Source organism: Periplaneta americana, chromosome 15 (genome assembly GCF_040183065.1).
Source record: "Periplaneta americana isolate PAMFEO1 chromosome 15, P.americana_PAMFEO1_priV1, whole genome shotgun sequence".
NCBI lineage: Eukaryota > Metazoa > Arthropoda > Insecta > Blattodea > Blattidae > Periplaneta > Periplaneta americana.
The window spans coordinates 64729963-64753859 of NC_091131.1; the positions used below are offsets into that span (position 1 = coordinate 64729963).

Sequence of the window (23897 nt, forward strand, 5' to 3'; positions counted from 1 at the left end):
TTCTCGTTCTCGTTTCCGTTCCCGGTTTATTGTGAACCAGCCTTTAAGGGTTTTCAAAATTATGAGGTAACTCTAATGCTCATATTTTCTTCATTTTCTACACAATCTTAAACATTCTGCAACTGGCATATTACACAAGAAATATATATTTTTTGCATCACCACTCATTGTCCACTGTCATAACTTCATCGTAGATGCTGTAGGCCTATGTGTCCACCATTTTTCTTATACAAGTAACAACCTCTCTCCATTGCTAAGTTATAGGATAAAGTTGCCTAATGCCGTGATATCCCTAATTCCGTGATAAGTTTTTTTACTATCACGGGATTGGGTATCTTGCTTGAAAGTTCACCGATGTCTCAAAAATAGCTGAAAGATGCACTCTTTCGAGAAAGATGTCTGGTGCTATGATCGAACGGCAAAGCTTTGGCTGACATTCAGTTTAAAAAAAGTATCACGGGATTAGGGGTATCACGGCATTAGGCAACTTTACCCTACATATAGAACAGCTCTGAGTTCGTTGTCTGAAGTACCTGCCACCGTATGTGCGATGGAGTCCTTCAATTCATCAATTGTTATACGTTTTCTCAAGAACTCTCTTTCCTTCAGATAATCTTAAACCAATAATCTGCTTGGTTAATATCTAGCGATCTTGCAGGCCAAGTTACAGGACAGTGCTTACTGATAATACAACCACCAGAACAATCAGAAACAAACTCGTTATCACGGTGATGCAGAAATCCCATTTCTTGTGTTATAAGTAGAGCCCTGAGTTTGGTTACCTAAAGCCTCTTAGCAGCCGCAACAGTGTAGGTATGTATGTATGGAGTGTAGCTTGACGGCATACAACGCTACTTAGTTCAGGTCTGCTGCTCAGTGAACATATGAAAACAAAACAAAGCTAGGCAATTGGAAATCAATGCTCCGTTTTCGAAAACTACATGGTGTTCACGAAAAAAATTCTCTACCAAAATCTATATGAAGAATTGATTGGTAGCACTTCCATTTTCCGGGGCAACCGGAAGTAGAGTTAACCGGGGTCAACTTTGAATTTTCAAATGAGAACCTAGGTCCTGTAAAATATCTTTGGATAGTACTTTTAAAAAGAAACAACTTTTACTAAATCTTTTTTTAACTTTCATTCTTTATTCAAAATCAAAGAAAACATGAAAATAAATTGTAAATGTGGTATCTCACTTATTGTGATATTATATCTGTTTTTTTAAGATGGGACATGAGCGGCCGAGTTTGGAACTACAGCGCTATGTTGCCGATATGGACTATCATGCTGCCAGCTGATGGAAGCTAGCAATTGTCATTAAGATGGCTGACGTTAAAACATTCGTTGACAATTGACGCGAAGGTAAAGAAACAATACAAAAATCGACAGAGAATCAAAGACGAAACGTATCAATGCTAACATTGTGTGTACAATAAATGTCGCCAAGAGAGCTATTAAGCACTCGCCACGTGGGAACGGTAAGTTTGGCAACTCAACCGTTGTTACCATAACAACAGGCCTCACTCAGTTGCTTCTCCGATCGCAACGCTCCTGTCATGTCCCATCTTAAAAAAAAACAGGTATAGGAACACTCATTTTCACACAACATTATTCATGAGTGCTCAAAATGTTCATCACCCTATGATCTCTTTCTTACGACCTGGGTTGCTCGGAGGAATTCAGCACTGCTGAGAGAACCACAGGCTACTCTAACTCCTTATTGCATGTCTTTCCTTGTTGTTGGACGCACCTGGTAGTCGATTTCTTTAATTCGCCCCCACAAAAATAAGTAATTTGAAGTTAAGTCGGGAGATCGAAGCGGCGAAGCTACCTGTCCTCCTTGTCCAATCCACCGTCCGGGCAATAACTGATCAGCAAGTTGCCGAGCCAAGAGAGAAAAGTAAGCTGTTATTGAAGCCATATTGACGTCCTTATAGCTAGAGGAACATCACCGAGCAGTTGGTACAACATGTCAAAGGGACATTGAATAGTACAACGTATGCAGACAAATACAACTCCACCATTATTGAATTTGAACTCGGTTTCGCGGTCGTCGTAAGCCAGAGCTCTGCGTACTGAGTTACCAAGGCGGCTAGAGTCGATCTGAATGAAATAGAAAGTAATCGTGAATTATTTACAAGAGATGAAGATTTTTTTTTTCATTGCTGATGATCAAAAATGAAATCACGATGTTTCGAAGGTTGACTCTATCTTCTTCTTAGGTGAACAAAAATAGGAAAGGAGTCGTTACAGAGAGCTAATCTGTGGTCAGTCAAGCAGATTTAAGCCTTTATAACGACCACAACGAGCAGGAACACACTGTCACCACATTTGTTTGTGCCTGGAGATCTACACCACCTATGTCACACGCTTCGTTGAAGAATCAAAACTACCCTTGGCTGAGTGATTAAACCTTCGGTCTGCAGATGGTCGGGGTTGAGTCCCGGTCTGGCTTGGGATTTTTCATATAACATTTCACCATTCCATAGCATTCCCCGAATGCGGGCTAGTGATGCACGGAGGGGGCAAATCTGGGACGAGTGGGGTTGTCTGTTCGAAACCTGAGCACGCAGCGAACTTTAGTGTAGTCAGCCATTGTCGGTTTGGGAATGATCCTAGTTTCACGATCAGAGCAATAGAGTTTCTAAGGTCATAGTACCCTCCTTCCGAAATTCAATTCAGTCAGCCAAACAAGTGCTAGACCTAGAAAGGACAGGCTTTCGATGGGTAATCGGACTCCTTACCGTACTCTGCCATCTAAAGGATGGCCTTATAGAGGAAACAAATTTGTAGAATATGTTGGGATGGATGTTGAGTCATCATCTCATATTCTGCTCCTTAAGCCATCACAGGAGCGATGTGCATCTATACAATACCACAAATCGTGACCTTTTTGACCTACCCAAATGTAGGATAACTAAAAAGAATGAATAATTATTTTATCATATCTTTAAAAACTGCATATAAATTTATTACCTTCTTATGCTTTACTCTGGAAAGGAAGTATTTTAAGAGACTTATCTCTGATTGGTTGATGAACAAACCTTTTTATTTATAATTCAAATTATATGTAGGGTATTACGGAAATTTTACTTGAAGCAAGTAAAGAGATAGGTTTTGAAGTAAATCCTGAAAACAAATATATAATTATGTCTTGTGACCAGAATATTGTACAAAATGGAAATATAAAAATTGGAGATTTATCCTTCGAAGAGGTGGAAAAATTCAAATATCTTGGAGCAACAGTAACAAATATAAATGACACTCGGGAGGAAATTAAACGCGGAATAAATATGGAAAATGCCTGTTAATATTCAGTTGAGAAGCTTTTGTCATCCAGTCTGCTGTCAAAACTCTGAAAGTTAGAATTTATAAAACAGTTATATTACCGGTTGTTCTTTATGGTTGGATTCTCACTTTGAGAAAGGAACAGAGATTAAGGGTGTTTGAGAATAAGGTTCTTAGGAAAATATTTGGGGCTAAGAGGGATGAAGTTACAGGAGAATGGAGAAAGTTACACAACGCAGAACTGTACGCATTGTATTCGTCACCTGACATAATTAGAAACATTAAATCCAGACGTCTGAGATGGGCAGGGCATGTAGCACGTATGGGCGAATCCAGAAATGCATACAGAGTGTTAGTTGGGAGACCGGAAGGAAATAGACCTTTGGGGAGGCCGAGACGTAGATGGGAGGATAATGTTAAAATGGATTTGATGGAGATGGGATATGATAATGGAGACTGGATTAATCTTGCACAGGATAAGGACCGATGACGGGCTTATGTGAGGGCGGCAATGAACCTTCGGGTTCCTTAAAAGCCATTTGTAAGTAATTATGTAGGCTATTATTGACTTTGACGATTGCACATATTTGTGCTTACAGACTGTAAGTGGAATAAAATATTTCATTCAAATTCAGACAGCGATACATCGGGAGATATCCTCTGGCGGATACTTAGGAAATCAATCCTAGTAATGAGGTGAATCTATCACCCACTGTAGTCTCCTTTATTGATTTATAGTTTATGGGGCACACAATGCCATCGTGCCTAACTACTTCAGTAAGCTGAATGCTACGCCCTTGGTTAGGAGGAAGAAGAAGGAAATTAAGATCACATTCTTTGCTTTTTTATTACTAAAAATGGAGCTGCTATTATTATTATTATTATTATTATTATTATTATTATTATTATTATTATTATTATTATTATTATTATTATTATTGTCTGATATATGAGTATTGCTATACAAATTTTATTGGAAATCGAATTAATGCATGTAAGATGATGGAGAAACTTAGAATCGTTACGAAGAAGTAACTTAATTTTCGCATAAATATTTGATAACGATATGTTGGTGGCATCTTGAATCTCCAATAACTTTTTCCTTTATTTCTGAACAGATAGATCATAAAAATTACTACGCGGATTCCGTAGACAAAATCGCTGGTACTGCAAAACCCCTTGTTTCAAACTAAGACTTTTTTATTTTTATGTCGTGAGAAGCGTGCATGTAACAGCTGTATGTCGGTTAGGCAGCATGACACGCTTTACTTCTCCGATGAAACCGCGATGTTTCTTTTTTTCTGTTTAGCTCAAGGGATGACAATGAAGTTCTTGCAACACTTAAATTCACTGCCAGAACTTAACGGTTCATTGCAACTGCGTTATACGAACATCATCACCTCTGAAAAGAAGCAACTAAGTTATTTGGGTTATACCTAAACAACACTGAAGCAGTCCAGCACACGGTTATTACTTCAGACATTGACATAAAATTAATTAATTCATTGTATGGTTTCGTAAACTTGACACAGCAAATAATAAAAAGTTCGTTTATCAGAATATACAATTAAGGAGGGGGGAATGTCTGACCTAATAACGTTATTGTCAAGAAATGTTTCGTGATTGTGCTACACACAAGGGAATTTTTCACAAATCAAAATCGCAACCCCAACTTGATAAATTGTACATTAGCCACCCTACCCCATTATCTCATGTCCTAGTTGCCTCATGAATGATTCCTTATTGGTGTCACTTATGAGGTTCAGACCTGTCTTCGGACTGTTGACTAAACAACAACAAACAAACAGTAGATATTATGAAGGCAAAGCCACTTAATGTAGGCCCTAAAACATGAAAAGTAACTTTGTAATATAAAGAAAAATGTTACATTATTAGTGTCTCAGTTATCTTTCTAGCTGTTTCTAACTTTCTAGCGAAGACATACCAGAGACATCACACTTTACGCCGCAATAAGGGCAAAGAGAGATGGACGGACGTTCGGAGGGAGGGATCTGAAGATATATATATATATATATATATATATATATATATATATATATATATACAGGGTGTTTCAAAAATACGGGGCATAATTTCAGGTATGTATTTCCCACATTTAGACAATCAAAATAGTTCATTACAACATGTGTCCGGAAATGCTTCATTTCCGAGTTATGGCCTTCACAACATTGAAATTCACCGGAACGTTTTTCTTTACGCAGGTCATTGTCATTACAGAAGATGTTCAAAATGTCCACCTCCTGCTTGAATACAGACCTCACATCGATGTCTCATTGACTTGCGAACACGATCCCAAACTCCAGGAGTATTGCGTATTTCCTCAGAACATGCCACAATTCGATTCCGAAGGGATTCCAAATCAGACACCGGAGACGAATAAACCAATGATTTTAAATGGCCCCACAAGTAGAAATCGAGAGGGTTCAGATCAGGTGAGCGTGGAGGCCAAGCAATTGGGCCACCCATACCTATCCATATCAGGAAACCTTCGATCCAAGTACCGGCGAGCCGTACGACTGAAGTGTGCAGGAGCGCCATCATGCAAGAAGTGAATGTGTTGACGATTGATCAGTGGAGTGAGTGTCTTCTAAAACATGAGGTATGGTGTTTTCCAGGAAGTTTGTGTACGCCTGCCCCGTAAGTCTGTTTACAAGTACATGGGGTCCAACTAATCGATCACCAATGATACCGGCCCACATGTTGAGGGAGAACCGCACCTGGTGATGAGATGGAACAGTTGCACGTGGGTTTTCATACGCCCATACATGCTGATTGTGGAAATTTGTTATGCCATCTCGTGTGAACTGTGCTTCATCTGTAAATAATACTAAGGCAGGAAAGTTGGGATTTACACCACACTGCTGCAAGAACCACTGACAGAACCTAACTCGTGCAGGGTAATCTGCTGGTGACAGGGCCTGTACACGTTGCAAATGATAAGGATACAATTGATACTCTTTCAACAGTCTCCAGACAGTCGTATGAGGAACATTGACTTGCAACGCTACCCTTCGTGTGCTGATAGAAGGAGTCATGTTCACAGCCTCCAGAATCTCCTCCTGTACTTCTGGAGTTGTAGATCTTGGTCGTCCCCTTCTCAAACCAGGAGAGTTAAATTTTCCATACTCGCACAGACGGTAATGGAGACGTACAAATGTCTTCCGATCTGGACATTGTCGCTGTGGGTACCTCTCCTGGTACAAACGACGAGCCAGCGCAGCACTGCCGTCCGCCTTACCGTACATGAAGTGTATCTCTGCCAGCTCTTGATTTGAATACATGTCGCACAGTCTAACGCCTACACAACACTGAATGTAACCTTCGCCTCGGAATGAACTGTCAGAGTGCCCTCTTAATGTCTCCTTTGACGGCAACGATCTGCGGAAAGAAAAACGTTCCGGTGAATTTCAATGTTGTGAAGGCCATAACTCGGAAATAAAGCATTTCCGGACACATGTTGTAATGAACTATTTTGATTGTCTACATATGGGAAATACATACCTGAAACTATGCCCCGTATTTTTGAAACACCCTGTTATATATATACATATATATATATGTGTATATATATATATATATATATATATATATATATACATACATGTATATATATGTGTATAGCTAGAGTGATATAATATATAGAGATAGAGATATAGGCTATAGAGAGGTATACAGAGAGACATGTAGAGAGAGATAGAGAAAGAGGCCTTAGGCCTAGTTTTCATTAGTAGAGTAAGCAGTAGAGTAACTTGGGCAAGTACTAACTATCCTCTTAACTCTACCAATGAAAACGTTATTGGTGGAGTACTTGATCATGGTAGAATAGAGTAAGTTTACACACTGGGATAATAACTCTGCCACTCGCCTTCCCCCACCACTGATTTTTCTCTACTCTACCGGCAGTATACTAATGAAAACAGGTTTGGCATAGTCGAGTGTACTGTTTATGAAGATACCGCCACGTGATTGGCGCGTTGCTCTTAGTTTTGTTTCGTTATTATGCTTAAGGGGGAGCTGAACTGAATTTTGGTAATTTCTAAACTATAAAAAATACATTTCTTTTTGCATACTAATTCTGAGCATTACTTAGTACAGACATCCAAATTCTCAAAGCTGTAGTGTAAGTAATATTAGCATTATTAATTATAATTAATAATTATTCATATTAATTTATGTTAATATTTTGATATCAATATAATTCCTATCTTGTGCTATAATTTCACAAATTTTTTAATAATTGTTTTTCTCAAGGTAGCTTATGGCATGGTAAAATATAATCGGCATTTACTTTGCTCAAGCTCTAATTATATTTGAATTAAAAATTATTGAATTTAATCATTTCAATAGTTAAAGAAAAATCATGCATATTAGGGAATTAACCATTTTTAGGTCCAATCATACTTTATACTACACAATATTGAATGTCAATTATCAAATATTGGAATACATTGAAACAGCAGAAAAAATTTCACAATAATATGTCAATAAATGTGGGAGTAAATAGATTTTGAAAAAGTGAATGTGTAGAAAACATTTAAACCGAGAAAATAGACACCAAAGTTTAAATGCCTGAAACTGTATCAGTCGGACACATAGGCTATATGTAGTAATCTGAAACGGATGCTTTGTCTCAGTGTGAAAACAAGTATAAGAAAATTTAGGAAAACCACAGTAATTTTGAAATAAAGAGAGGAGAAGCCTTGCAGAAGGAGTAGGCATGACCCATCGTGGCATTTAAATAGGTAGCGCAAGACTTTAAAAATGGCGGCAGAAACACCTGTTAGAAGCGGAGTATGCAAATGAAACTTGGTGAAATGATTCACAACAATATTTATAATTCAACGTAAATATCTAAATATCGCATTTTAGATCATACATACCTTTTTCTCAGTTTAGTCCCACCTTAAAAAATTAAGTAGTCTGAGTTGGAGACAATTTTTAAGTGATCATCTCAAGTGCTGCCTCATAGTTTTTCGGGGCCATTCTCAAACACAATTTATAAAATATACTATATTATAGTAGATAAATTATATTATTTCCCTTATCAGTAAATAGAAATATATACGAATATCATACAATGTCTAAAAAATGTTAATATCAAGCTGCTGCTTCAAATCCAAAGTTATGATTTGATGAAACATGTCTTGTACGTCCTCTTCAGCAAGTTCCTCCAGATGAAGGGCAGATGCTTCATGACTGTGCATTCTTTTGATCCAGTCTCTAACCTATCTTTTCTTTGTTCTATTCTCTTCTTCCTCGAGAGTTGAAGTCGCTTCCCTAAACAAAATTTCAGCAATAAATTATCAAAGACTTCCTCATAGCAAAATGACGGCTGAAGTTAATTTTTGTGATTAAAATTTCGCGCTGTACGTCTCTACTATTTTATATTACTTTCCTTTTGCGTGTGAATGGTTACTCTACCATATTCGGTGGAGTAGAGTAGTTTGACTAAAAAGTATTCTAATATAGGCCCTACTCTACCGCTAACTCTACTAATGAAAACTAGACCTCAGGCCTACGATTGCCACGTTTAAAAAATATATATAGGTCTATATATATTTCCCATTTAGTGTTTTCTGTATTTTTTTAATAATATTTGTAAGTCTTTCAATTACTCTGTGTTGTAACTCGAGGTGCTAGAGCTTGAGGGGATCTTCGCAAACCATAGCACGTGGGCGACCAACGACGAGCGCAAGAAACGGGACTCAAAGCGCCTAGTCACGCTGCCGAGCAGCACCGTTAACACCATCAATCAAGAGTGCAATCATTCACAGTAACACTTCCTAGGGTCCAGATAATAGTTCTTCATTCAACCACCTTATAAAAACACAGCCTACTGAGTCCGCGAGATAACAATGGACGTGTAAAATTGCAGAGTTAATCTAACCACGCTAAGAAAATGCAATCTGCCAGGAATCGAAACCAGTTCCTTCTGAAGAAGTATAGTGGGACTAAAGGTAACGGAAAAGAAGCAAGTTTGGCGTATGAAGGAAAACCCTTATTTAAAGCGACAGATTTGGAAGTTAAAGTTATTTGTTGGAAGTAATATTGTTCCCCATTAAAATATTACTTGACAATAAATTAGGAATCCTATTTTACGGTAAAAAAAAATATATTAAATTTCGATATGAAAGTTTGCTTAAGTTCGGCGTTATTTCGCACAAAAAAATACGAGGGTTGTAAATAAAGTAGTGGTAACATAGACAGTACGAACATATTATTGAACTTACATGGAAATACATCTTGATTGCACAACTTTTAACACTATATCACTTCGGAATACGTATTATGTGTCTTTTACGTGTTAAATTTTATTACCTTGTTAACATGTTTCGGCCTGTTATTGGCAATCTCCAGAACTGGCTGTTGCTGGTCTTGGCGCCTTTTGTTTTGTTTCCTGTGTGGGTGTATTTGTGTAGTGTAATGTGGAGTCAAAGAGTGTGAATTCTGAAAAATATATTCACATCCCTTCAATATGATCACCAGTGTGTTCCTGTATCTTTTGCCAAATCCGTGGTAACAGTTGAATGCCGTTAGCGAGGTTGTTTCTGTTGATCCCTCTGATGGACTGCCCTACTGCATGAAGCACTGATGCAATATCTGGAAACCTCTTGCCTCTAGGTGGTTCTTTCAACCGTGGAAACAAGTCGTAGTCACAAGGACTCACGTCAGGGGAATACGGAGGATGTTCCAATACTTCCCAATCCCATCTCTGTAGCAATTCAGCCACTGCTCCTGCGACATGACGACCATTATCATGCAAGATGAAAGGTGGATTGTCTCAGAAAATGTGGACGTTTGCGCCGCATGGCTGGACGTAGGGTGTGTTCGATGTTAATGTTATGTTTTATTTAACGACGCTCGCAACTGCAGAGGTTATATCAGCGTCGCCGGATGTGCCGGAATTTTGTCCCACAGGAGTTCTTTTACATGCCAGTAAATCTACTGACATAAGCCTGTCGCATTTAAGCACACTCAAATGCCATCGACCTGGCCCGGGATCGAACCCGCAACCTTTGGCATAGAAGGCCAGCGCTATACCAACTCGCCAACCAGGTCGACGGTATGTTCGAGAAAATGTTGGTAGTACGCTGCATTGACATTTTGGTCTTGAGGCATGGCATGGCTAATGATAACACCTTCACTGTCGTATGCAATTATCAGCATGACTTTCACCATAGAGGGTTCATACAGCACCTTTTTTGGACGTGGTGATCCTTTGAGGTGCCATTCATTGGACTGACGCTTTAGTTCAGACTCGTAAGCCCGTGGCCACGTCTCAATGGCAACAATACGTTGCAGGAATATGCCCCCTTCGTTGTAGTGTCTCTGTAGGTGGAGTTGAGCTATTGCGTATCGGTGCCACTTCTGTGCTTCTGTCAGGTTATGAGAAATCTTGCGTGCTGTAATTTTTCTCATCTGGAGGTTTTTGTTCAGAATGTGCCACACAGTTTGATGACTGAGTCCAACCTCGATGGATAATTCTCGTATATTCCAGCGATGGACAAAGGCAAGGAGACCTCGCACTAACTCCACTTGTTCGTCACAAATGGACGGACGACCTGTGCCGTCTCATTCCGACCAGTATGAAATGAAGGGACCCATCTTTCAACTGTCCGATACGGTAGTGTATCATTGCCACAAGCTTCAAGTAACCCTTGATGACATTGGTGTGCATTTCTACCACGGGCTACCTCGACTTTTATCCACGATCGCTGCTCAAGTTTAGTAAACATGCTTTAGAGCAGTTAAAAATAGTGTTCTACATTTAACTACACACAATAACATGTTGTCATAACAACTGGTTTTATCATTCAATACATCGACAATATCTCCAACTACGATCACCAGTTGTCTCGTATAGCATGCGAATGCGCATGACCTATTATTGTGCGATCAGCTGCACTAAATAAGCCAATTTTTTAATTTTATTACCGGTATGTTTTTTAGCATCTTATCTTACATCCGGTATGCCATACCGGCTCAACTCGGCCACTGACTGTAACAATATTTACAGTTTTCTATCGGCATCGGAACTTAGGCTACATGTTATATAGAGAAATGTGTATAAACAGCCCCCACCCTGCGTGTGAATAATAAAAACTAATAGGCACCACAAAACATTCAGGCTATTTTTATTTTATATTTAAAAATAAATTCACTCAAAATCCGGTTTGAATATTAGATTGAAAATTCTGCATTGAAATTGAGTTCGAATATTTAATTCAAAATTTTGTACATAAATAATATCAATCTTTGAGGACTTTCAATTAAAATTTCGTAAAAAGTAAAAAATGATTCGAATAAATTCGTGCTAAAAACAAAACATTCGCGATCGCATTCTTTCGTGAGTTTAAACTTAGAATATTTTAACCTGGAAGACGAAAACCCGTATTTTGCGAATCCGTGGTGTGCGAAAACTAAATATCGCTAATGATATTTCACATCAAATTTAGTGGCGACTTCTTTTATGTGCTATCGTGCCAAAGTACAAAACAAGCAAGTCTGCTATAAACGTCCAGAAATTAAGTTACGCTCAAAAACAGAAGTCATTACTTACTTACAAATGGCTTATAACTATAAGAAACCTGGAGGTTCATTGCAGCTCTCACATAAGCCCGCCATCGGTCCCTATTCTGAGTAAGATTAATCTAGTCCTTAGCATCACATCCCACCTCACTCAAATCCATTTTAATATTACCCTCCCATCTATGTCTCGGTTTCCCCAAAGATCTTTTACCCTCTGGACTTCTAACACTCTGGATACGTGTTATATGCCCTGCCCATCTCAAACGTCGGGATTTAATGTTCCTAATTATGTCAGATGAAGAATACAATGCCTGCAGTTCTACGTTGTGTAACTTTCTCCATTCTCCTGTAACTTCATCCCTCTTATCCCCAAATATTTTCCTAAGCATCTTATTCTCAAACACTCTTAACCTCTATTCCTCTCTCAAAGTGAGAGTCCAAGTTTCACAACCATACAGAACAACCGGTAATATAACTGTTTTAAACATTTTAACTTACAGCTTTTTTTGAGAGCACACTGAATTATAAAAGCTTCTCAACCGAATAATAACAGACATTTCCCATATTTATTCTGCGTTTAACTCCCTCTGGAGTGTCATTTTCATTTGTTACTGTTGCTTCAAGGTACTTGAATTTTTCCACCTTTTCAAAGGATGTTATATAAACAAATAACAATGAAACATAAGTACCTCCTCCATTTTAAAAACTGTCTCTTCTCACTTATACCTCTTGTACAGACACTTTGTGCAAAATGCTGTAAACATTGCGTAAACAAAAGTCCAATCGTAAAGAGCGACACATCTGGAGATGGTTTAAAGAGAGAGAGAGAGTCCTTATTCTTGAATAATAAAGAGAATAGACGAATAATGCTACAGATTTAAAGTTGAAAGGCGGATGTGTTAGAGGTATCATTATTGGGGATAAAAACCTGTTTATTTTTGTTCAGTAGACGATCTCTAATAAAGACTCTTTCAGGAGTCGGCGAATTCACGAATACAGGATGTCAGGTAGGTAATAGGTCTAGGTGAAATTCACATAGCAGGATAATACTGGGTGAACAATCCTCCGCGCGTCCGCTTACACTGCTTGCGGATCTTGAGCGAGTTAAGCCGATAACCACGGTGAACGGGTGTCAGGAAGTCCGCAGTAGATCTTCAGTAACTTTGTCGCGTAAGTTATTAGGCTACTAATAAACACTAACAAGTACTTAAAAAATAAACATTTAAAAAGTAAATTAAAAGTGGTTTACTCACCCATAACAAGCAAGAGTTTCAACTTCAGTAACTTTGTAACTGTTCGAACGGAGCCATAGGAAATTCCCATTTGCTGAGAAAGAAGTCGAAGTGATTTTCTAGGAAAATTTTCCGGAGTCATGTGCAATGTTATCTAGAGTTTCTTCTGTGACTTCCAGAAGAAAAGCATTGTATGTATGTGTATATCAGGGCAAGTTTAAAACAATGAAACAACTTTAAATATTTATTACGAATAAACCATTAAAGAACTTACAAGGCATCAATAAACAACACAACTCTCACAGTTTTTATTATATCACAAAGATTCACAAACATTCAATGTTGGAACCACGCGTCACGCGGAATATGCCCAGACAATAATAGAGTTCTTACCATAAACAAGACGCATGCCCACATCTATGGTTTCGATGGCAGTGGCAACAAACTCTCGTAACTCTGGCAGATCTTGTGGTAGGGGTGATACGTAAACAGCGTCTTTCACATAGTTCCACAGAAAAAAAATCACAGGGGGTAAAGTCAGGTGACCTGGGTGGCCAATTGTAACATGCTATGTCATTGGCAGTAGCACGGCCAATCCAATGGTGAGGCAGATGTTCATTCAGGTAATGCAGGACTGCATTGTGATAATGGGGTGGTGCCCCGTCTTGTTGGAACAGATAGTTATTGGAGTCCTCATCTAGCTGCGCGATTAGCCACTGCTGCAACATGTGAAGAAGCCACCGGCGTGGCTCAGTCAGTTAAGGCGCTTGCCTGCTGGTGTGAAGTTGCGCTCGGGCGCGGGTTCGATCCTCGCTTGGGCTGATTGCCTGGTTGGGTTTTCTCCGAGATTTTTCTCAACCGTAAGGTGAATGCCAGGTAATCTATGGCGAATCCTCGGCCTCATCTCGCCAAATATCGTCTCGCTATCACCAAATTTCATTGACGCTAAATGACCTAGTAGTTGATACAGCATCGTTAAATAACCAACTAAAAAACCATGCGAAGATAGTTATCCCAGTTACAGTGCCCTCATCGAAGAAGAATGGGTATAGACTATGCTTTCTGATATGGCACAAAAAATGTTGATCTTGGGTGAATCTCGGACATGCTCAATGATGGAATGAGGGTTTTCTGTGCCTCATATTCGCACGTTATTACTATTGACTGATCTTCCCGTTAAGGGACACTGGGATGAGTTTTGAAACTTTTAAAGTTTCTTATTAATTTCTTTCAAATTCGCGGGCTTGTTGTGTCTGTACATTTAAATAACAGTACCAAATTCCATCAAGTTTCATTAATTCCTTAGATATTAATTTTCACTTATTTTAATTATATTAAATTATGCGTAAATTCAAAATATCCCTGACAGCTTCAGAATTGTTTCTGCTTTTAAAAATTTTCTGTGAAGGACTTAATTTCATGATAACGGAAACTGAGCGTGAATTTTTAAATTTGAGAATTTATTAATAAGATAAACATTTTCTTACAAAATATAATTTTTGCTTGATAATTTTCTTTAATTTTTAAAAGTTACAAATTCATATCATGAAATTGGCAGTGAACTGAAGGAAATACTCATGTGTTAGAAGTCTGCAGGTGTTCAGGCTGTCACTTGGAGAGAATTAACATATTGTATGTACAACAGAGCAGAAATTTTTTTGTCTTGAAACCTGGCACTCATCTCATTGGGCAATGACACAATAAACCAATTGCTAATATAGCAAAAATTATTCCTAGATTTCCGAAAGCTTCCTTTTTTCCTCTTTCATGGCAAATAATATGTGAAATTATACCGAATCCCAATATATTATTCTGGTATTTATTCTTGTTCTTTGGGTTATTCTCGTGAATACTTATTATTATTTTTACATTGATTTCCATTCACTGACACACACAGTGAGAGCTCTATTTTTGTGGATACTATTAAACACGTTTAGATGCTGTTCTTTTTCTCACTTGTTTTTTACTGAATCTTACATTTTACTCTTATGTAGAATTTTAATTGATCACATGACGTCAATTACACCTACTTCATTGTTGCGCATTTTATTTTTTCAATCCAGTTACATCAAGATCATTCAAAATAGTCTCCTTGAAGTGTTATGACTGCTTCCCAACACTGTGATAGCTTTTGGAAGCTGCTTAATTCTCCTTTGAAGTTTAGGTCTCGGGTGCATTGGGTCACAGCTGCATTCAGGTCCTTTAACAGCGCACAAAAGTTGACCACAAAGTGGATTTTTTCATTTTCGGGAAAAGATCATAGTCTGGTGGATTCATGTCCGGACTGTAGGCTGGCTGAGAGAGTGTTTCCCACTTGTAATCAATCATACGGCATTCACTGGCGCGGTGACTTGCAGTCCTGCATTATCGTAGAGAAGCAGCACATCAGACTCCAATAGCTGTAGTCGGTTCCGGCGAATTTTTGGGCGCAGTTTCCTATGGGCTATGTCTGCACATGTCATCCGTCTGTCTTCTTCCAAAACACTGGCAACAATAATTACCTCTGTAGTGAAGTCTAGTGATGATTTCAGTCTTCCAGTGCATGGGTTGTCTCCTGTAGCAATATCGGAAAATGGTACTACAATCTGCTGTAGAGTCACCACACGCTTCTCTTGAAGCAGTTCATTAATTTCCAGCAGTGTACGTCCACATAAAATTTCTATTTCAACTAATGATCTTTGATATCAGACAGTGACGTGACCTGACTAATTTTCGTTGTCTATTTCAATTGCTTACACAACAAAAGGTTTTTAAGTAATTTTAATTGAACTTGCTCAGAATCATTTGGAATAACTCTCACTACTAACGCAATAAATAACGACGACGCATATCAATGGATATGGAAGCGCATGCACAGTGTGCATTACTTCTGGGATCACCCTCGTACATACAGCATGTGTGACTTATGACACCAGTCAAATATTCCTAAAACAAACATTTTTATCAACAAAGTTCAAATCAGATGCAATAAAACAAATTAATCAACTTCACTAAAGAAGCTGGCTTCAATCCAAAACTACGGACAATTTTACCATAAATGCAGAGTAGACATCATAAAATCATGTCTCCATCCTTGAAAATGGAAATGCGTAAAATGAGCAAACATGATGGTGCGATACAGGAAACAGAAAACAGTAATTACTTGGATTTATATTTTAAATCAAAATTTTATTACAATAATAAATATTATGACAAAAATGATTTAAAATACAGTTATAAAAACAAAAAAAATAAATTTGTAACTAAAATTTTCATTATTTTCAGTTAAGTTTAAGCATTCACACTTTCTGTCCAAATAAAATGAACTCTGAAGAAACATAAACATTAGATGATATTATTTAAACTGGATTTAATATTGAAACATATTTCATTAATAGCAAAAAACGTCTTTTTGATATCCTATACTGGATAATGCTATTGTACTGAGATACTAGTCACACATAAATTTCAGATTTACCCTTCCAAACCACTATATTCCTGTAAAATCCTCAAATCTTAGTATTAGTATTGTATGCCAAAGGTTATTACTACTGTATCAGATGTTAAGGCAATCCAGATATAACAGATCAACTAAGCAGGCATACCTCTGTGCTAAAAATCCCGAAAGATGGTACCAATATGTAATTCTGATATACAGAGTGGAAGGTAACCAACTGCACCAAAATGAAACTGGTAATAGATCATAAGAAGAAATTTGAAAAACTAAATAAGTTTTTTTCTAACATTCACTGTTTTACAGGAAACTGTTATGTTTCTATTAAACATTTGGCAACATAACAGCTACTGCAATAACTCTTGCAAACACGGCCACCCATCTCTTACCTTTCCCTTCCCCCTATGCAGTGCACTATGTTGTAAGATTTATTTTAACGATTTTCGCAATTATTCAATTTAAATTCATGGCTAAATGGTTTAATTTGCAAAAAAAAAAAAAAAAAAAAAAAACCCAAGACACTAACTATTCAGGTTATTTTATCTATCTGCTTGTGTATAGCAATCAGTATTTCTCTTGGACCGTTACTGCAATAGAATGCTGCAAACACTGGGCAAAGACTGTTTTTTCCTGCTTAACGGTGCTTCATTGAAGGAAAAGTGTAATAAAAGTTTTGTTATATTTAACATTTAGAACCATCTCTTAAATTTTGGTGCATCAGTTCCCTTCCACCCTGTATAGAAGAGATGAAATTACAATTCCACATGTGCTTGCAAAACCCATGAACTTCATTATGCCATATTGTGAAAGCCTGATATGTCATTGCACGATAATTCCAATTTACTGACAGAGTCATTGCCCAGGGTGCACTTCAGGAAGCTGGTCAACACCACACCCGCGATGAGGTGGTGGTGATGATGATTTGTTGGGATGCTATAGGGGAACCAGAGTTCCAGCAGAAAGCCCTTGTATTTTATTTAGACTTGCCCAACACAAGTTAAAAATTGGAGGTATGTGGGGATCAAACCTGGGTCCACAAGATTATAAATCCAACGTTCCAGCCACCAGACCACTGTGGTGGCCTGCAATATTTCCTGCATTAAAAAATACACGAAGCAATATGTCATGTGAGGATGATTCAACCAATAATGCTAATGAATGGCGTTTTAAAGAAACAGTTTCAACTAATATGTGCATTCTAAGGAAAACAGAATTGGTTGCATCAGAATTAGGCTTTTTGATATTCCACCATGTTCTGGAACTTGACATTTCCAATGTTTTGGAACTACATACCAGTTCCATCATCAGGGCAAAAATTCCTAGAATTGGTTGTAGTATGTAAGTGCGATAAATATACTCAGTTTTAATTATTAGCTCTATTTTAATTTAGCGGGTATGACCACCTACTGGTATGATGTTGCACATATATGCCTGTTCCAAATAAGTGATCAATTGTAATGACTCTTGTGTATAAGTTTCTTGTCCTTGCCTTATAGAAGTCATATTTGAAAAACAGGTAAAAGGGAACTCCTTCCAAACAGAATAGCTTCAATTCTGGCCTTCAAAACTAGAAAAAGATCAATGGAAAACTGATGATACATAGATAAGATATTGAGGTCCAATCATGTAAAGAAAATATAGACGAAAAAAAAGAACAAGACACTAAAGGATTGATATTTACTTTCAAGAATGTACTTGATGTTCAACATTGTAAATCCCGCTGAGCAGAACAGTTTCTTACAAACATCAAGAATTAAGATCTATGAACACAAAGCGTTCCTAATACAGAAAGCTGATAAAAATGGAAAACTATTATTTTCCGAATAAGTACCACCTTATTCTGCAGATGGTGAATGAGAAAAATTTACGATAAAAATATTTACATCTTTTCTTTTATGCTACAACATAAAAGACGAATTTCGTAGTGCACACAAACTTACAAATGCCGCTATTACAGGAGGTAATTGGCATACCAAAAGCATACTTCATTCAATGGCAAAGTAAAATAACCATCACTATTCTGTGAACATTACTTCTCAACATAGGATAGCAAATTCCTTAAAATAGAAATATTTAGTATAAAACTCAACATTATAAGTACTTATGAGTGGCGCTGCAAAAATAAGTTTCCAGATTTTCACGGAAATATACATTTTCAGTATACCTGATACTGAAGAGGTGTTTCCAGTATACCACCTGTTTTTTCTGTAATATGACTTATTCTCCAAAATAACTGGATGGATTTTGGTCACAATCAATGAGTCAAATTATTATGCACATACGCACATGGAATACAATCTTTACTCCAAGAACAAAGTGAGGTTATTTGAAGTCATTATGCCAGAATTGCACAAAGTTATTTTAAATCAGCTCTAGTAATTTTATTCACAGTTTTTTTCTATTACACAAAAAAACTCCAATGAAACAGCATAAATTATACGCCAACAAAAATGGTACACTACAGCAATTAACTGCAGAATTGTGTTGTAAATCCCTGGAGTAGGAGTTAATAGAGATCTCCAACACAGGGAATGTTGTGACTTTCAAAAGAAAGTGATCTGAAATAATGTAGTGATAGACAATTTATTTGGAAACCTTCACTTACAGTAGCAGATACTTAAATATTTTAATTATTACGTAATATGTATGCGTTATTTAATGACATTTATTTTGTCTATAAGAGTTGTGTTGGCCAAGTATGAGATTGTATCCAAGTTTGATCAACAAATATTAGTATTACTTTTTAATGATCGAAGAATATTATATAGGAAATATCAGGAAAATATGGTGACCATTCCAAGCAGAATATATGGACAAGCTCATATGCATGCCCAAATCTACTGACTATGGCCGTCAATATGTGAAGGATAGTATGTTACAGAGTGATGTGTGGGCAGGAAATAGGATGAAGGTAGAGTATGCATCAGTGACAACACAGCTTCAAGTTTAAATGTTTGATTATTACACATTATGTAATCCTCTGTTAATAACTTACATTAATGAGAAATACTCCATCGCCTCCATATACACATTATGGGGCAGAGCCCCTCTTCAAAACAAGCGGTTATTTGTTTATATTAGTCATTATGTCATTATTAACTTACCAATGCGAAATAAAAAAATGTTATTTCACGGCATGGTGCTAATGGCAAAGGGCAGGGGCTACAATGCAGACACTCTCGTATATAAACACTTCTGGACATATCAAACCCCCAAGACATCTCATCGGCTATAAAAATGGCACACGGATTGTTTTGCTTCGATTCTGATCCGCCTGCCACGAAATAACAGTGGCCATCTTTGCTTGCGTGACTAGCACCACTGTGTATCATGCATCTCCCACAGAAAGGCCTCAAAGTATCTACACTATGTGTTTAACATGATATATAAATTCTCTGCTCTCTGCAGGCTTACAATAAATAGCACACGCGCACGCGCACAAATGTCCAGAAAGTCAAATGCATTGTAACCAAGTGAGATCAAGTCTCTCGTTCAAGGAGGGTATGTTTGGGTGCAGCTGCCAGCACGAGTGTGGCCAGATGCCCCCAAACATCCCGTGCTGTGCATCGCTCATGCCTCATGCAAATCAAATTACTCGCTTATTAATTCAATTTCTTAAAAAAATGGATTCTACTTCTAATGTAATAACACATCTATAAGTTGGTATCCGCATCGCCAACCTGCAACAATAAGAATAGAGCTGTTAAGAGTGTGAGAATAACCAGTCTCGTTGTAAGGACATGTGCCTAAACCCTTTCTCTGACACCTTGAGTTAATATAACAAAGCTATGCCACCACTTTTCTGTCTGTACTTGCTGTATGACATCATATCATTGTGACTTTTGGATCCGTATAACAAATATTCCTTAGTGATACTGAACATTATGCTTAGTGCACCTTCACAAAAAATAAAAGAGAAAAGAAGACAATAACCTCCGTTCTCTATCCAGATACTCAATTCATAATGACCTCACACAATGAAAGAAAATAAAGTTACAAAATACAGACGCTCACAATTGTGGCTGAAATTTGAGTTATGTATAAAACTCCCAAAACAATTATTATACAAAGAAAAGCTATTGAAATGTATAAAAGCATGCATAACCAATATCGTTCATAATGAAATACTGCCATACATTTTTTGATAAAATTTTTAACTGATAGTGAAAGTACAAAAAAATATCTGAATGCATTCATTTTCCATACAATTCATTCAAAATTACTCTCAGGACAGCAATGCCATCAGTAATGGTGTCAGTGAATGGGTTAAAGTTGAAATACTTCATGACATGATGGCTCAATAAATGAATAATTACAATTTCTTTACTTTCTCAGAGGTGAAAATTATGAATTTGATAATAAAGTTCTTAGCAACATTATGGTATGCAATATAAAAGTAAACATAATTGTATATTTCAGCTGCTTGTATAAATTTTAGTCTTGGTAACATTTTCAACTTCTGAAGTTTAAATGAACCAACAGATGTAACTTATACACTGCATAGGGTCAAAGTACTATTTTGTTAGTTATTTTTTATCTACATCAATCACAAGCTATTCTGGATCTGAGTCATCAATGAAACAATAAAGGAATGAGAAGCAGGAGAAAAAGAAGCACTAAGAGAAAACTGAATCCTCCACTAGATTCTCACTAAACCTAACAGAGCTGAGCTGAGCTCTGACTCTGGTAAAAAGCCAAGTGACTGAGATATGATTTTATCTACATAACATAAAAAAATAAAATTATGATTAAACTTCAAGTAAGTTCAAATGAAATTTGTAATAACAAAAAGCTTGCTGGGGTAAGATTTCTCATAGTACTCCCATTCCCCACTGCTTTCATGTCACTGATTCTCCATTACGTCTTCTTTACCATCGTTTCATGAAGAAGTGCTCAGCTTTACCAGTCAGCATTGCAACATATCCTCTGGCACATGATAGGGGTTTCATATCTGATCAGTGACTTCAACTGAAAGCAGATTAAGACAGAGAAGAGAAGAAAGAACACTGTGATGATACCTCCTACGGGGGAGCGTTCTTAGGTGAGGTGGGCACAGATGAGCCCTGCTGTGCACGTCGGATGTACAGGTGCAGCAGTTTAAGTTTGCTGCCATTGAGTGCCTCGAGGTGTGGTTGCAGGGCATCCTCACCGACAGATGAGTGGAGCGCCACCATGCAGAAAACAGCAGACTTGCGCACTGAGCTTTCCTCGTTGTCATACGCCTTGATGAGGCCGGGCATCACCTCCCCCAAGTGAGGCTCCACAACATCTTTGCCACGCTGCTCCACCAACTTTGTTAGCATCTTGATGGCAGCCTGATTCACTGGATAGTCGCCTGTCGTGATCAAGGGATTCAGCACACGAATCACCACGTCAGGAGGCAAAACAGTACCCATAGTCGCAGCACAGGCCTCGGCAGAGCGTAGGACCTCCTTACTGCCGTCCTTGTGTGATTGCAGCACCTTGAGAACTAGTAGTTCCACGTAATTGTGGAAGCAGTCACCCATCGAAGGTTTCTTGAACATCTCAGCAAGTGTGCCGAGCACAAGTGCACGCACAGACCCTTCTGGCCGGGTTAGCTGGTCTAGAAGTACACGCAGCAGTGTTTTGAAGTGCTCCCTCACAGCAAGAGTGCTGCCCTCCCGCACTAGACGCATCAGCTGAACAAGTGCTGCCTTGCGCTCTGCCTCAGTGCCCTCCTCTGCTCGGAGAGTGTCGATCACCTTCCGCACTTCCTCGCTGTCCTCCTGATGGTGGCTCTCGCGTGGGATCAAACCGTTCTCTCCATCAAGTGACAGATCTGCCATAGACTTCTCCAGTCCATTGTAGTCCCGCAGAGAGTTGAGACGATGAGTGGGAGATGACAGTGATGATGAACGACCCTGCGCAGAAACCCAAGTCTTTTGAGATTATCTACGCATACTTGTATCCTCAGTAACTTCTATATTACCAAATTTATCTCATCAGAAGTGCTGAATAGAGAGGTATACCTCCACTACCTTTTGCTCCGTGTTGTCTTGCTTTACCAGCTCTAAACAAAATTTATCTCCCCATTTCTACACTTGCCACAAAGCTAGGGGCAACAGAAGCTACATCATGTTCCATATGTTACCATCCCTTTGTGGGACACATTCCCATTGTGGCATGTTTCAATTAATGATCCTACTTATGTCATTCTTGAGTGAGAAATGTCTTTCATTGGTTATTGGCAAAGAAAAGGAAAGCGAATTCGTAGGAGTAGGAAAAGAACTATTCTGTTCAATGCATCTGCTATTTCTGGCTAACTTCACTACAATCAAGATCATTTCATTAAGTTTGGTTTTTTAAATTTAAAAACTAGAACTGTAAAAATGATCGAAGTCGGTCACAAATCCTAACTTTTATAACAGAAAATTATACATGTAAGAGTACACACAGACGAAATCCTGAGGTCAGCAACACTGACAAGGCTGAGAAGATAAAAAAACACTATCAATCTAAAGTAGTTGCATTCTGCTCTGTATTTTTATTTTTGGAGTCAGAATTAATTACATTTTTATCATTAAAATTGTAACTTTTGTAGTTATAAATCAGGGCTAGGCACCAAGAGCGCATTTTACTCTCTCATGGGGAGCCATATGACTTCTTTTCAACCCCTTTCTTCCCTGCCGAACACCGCGCAGCACTGATGTCATGATGCCATGAAGCAACCCTGTTTAGAGTTTGGAATCGCTCCAGGTGCCCAGCCATGTTATAAATGAAGAATTACAGGCCTAATGAGAAATCCATTACACTTTCGTATTACAGCTGTCTGAAACTAGTTTAGTTCTCTACACGATACTGTAAAATAAAGAGGCATTTACCGATTTGGTGCTGTCATTTGTTGCTAAGTATACTTAGTATAATGAAGGTTAAGAGTACATACATGAATAGGGCATAAGAGTAGGCCTACACACAAACTCTTGGCGTTCTACTATAAATTCTTTAGTCACGAATTTCGATTTATAATATAAACTTTCTTTTACACAAAAGAAAAATCTCATTTACAAGATGAACACATCATTGCCTCAATCTTTACCTGAAGGATAATGAAAAATTACAATTCACTGTACAATTAAAAGGCTAAATAAAACAAACCTGAAAGGTACTGGAAGAGAGATAAAAGGGCAAATCTCTGAAAATAAGTAAATGCACACTCAGAAGATTAAAGATCACCAAGAGTTTAAAAACAATTAGTAGCAATAAGAACAGTGATACCAATAAATTATAAGACACACGTATCTTCTAACAATGACTCACTTTGACAGTCAAACTCTCAGGGTTTCTAAGTTTTGGAAAACGTATTTAATTCTGTTGTCATGGGAGACAGTGTTGAAAAATGGAACTCTACAACATAAATCGTTTTGCATTCTGC

The 23897-nt window shown here is 37.8% G+C and overlaps 1 protein-coding gene across 11 annotated transcripts in view; it reads right to left on the bottom strand.

The window, feature by feature from the left end:
- Nucleotides 1–19443: 19443 nt before the first annotated feature.
- chb (chromosome bows) overlaps nt 19444–23897 on the bottom strand; it is a 129109-nt gene continuing 124655 nt past the window's right edge. For 9 of the 11 annotated variants that reach the window (XM_069847435.1, XM_069847438.1, XM_069847437.1 and 6 more), the window contains one exon: nt 19444–22386. In XM_069847435.1, coding sequence (XP_069703536.1) covers nt 21526–22386 — 861 coding nt within the window. In that variant the 3' untranslated portion in view covers nt 19444–21525. The remainder of the gene's footprint in view (nt 22387–23897) is intronic. The other 2 variants (XM_069847432.1, XM_069847442.1) reach the window with 2 other exon arrangements.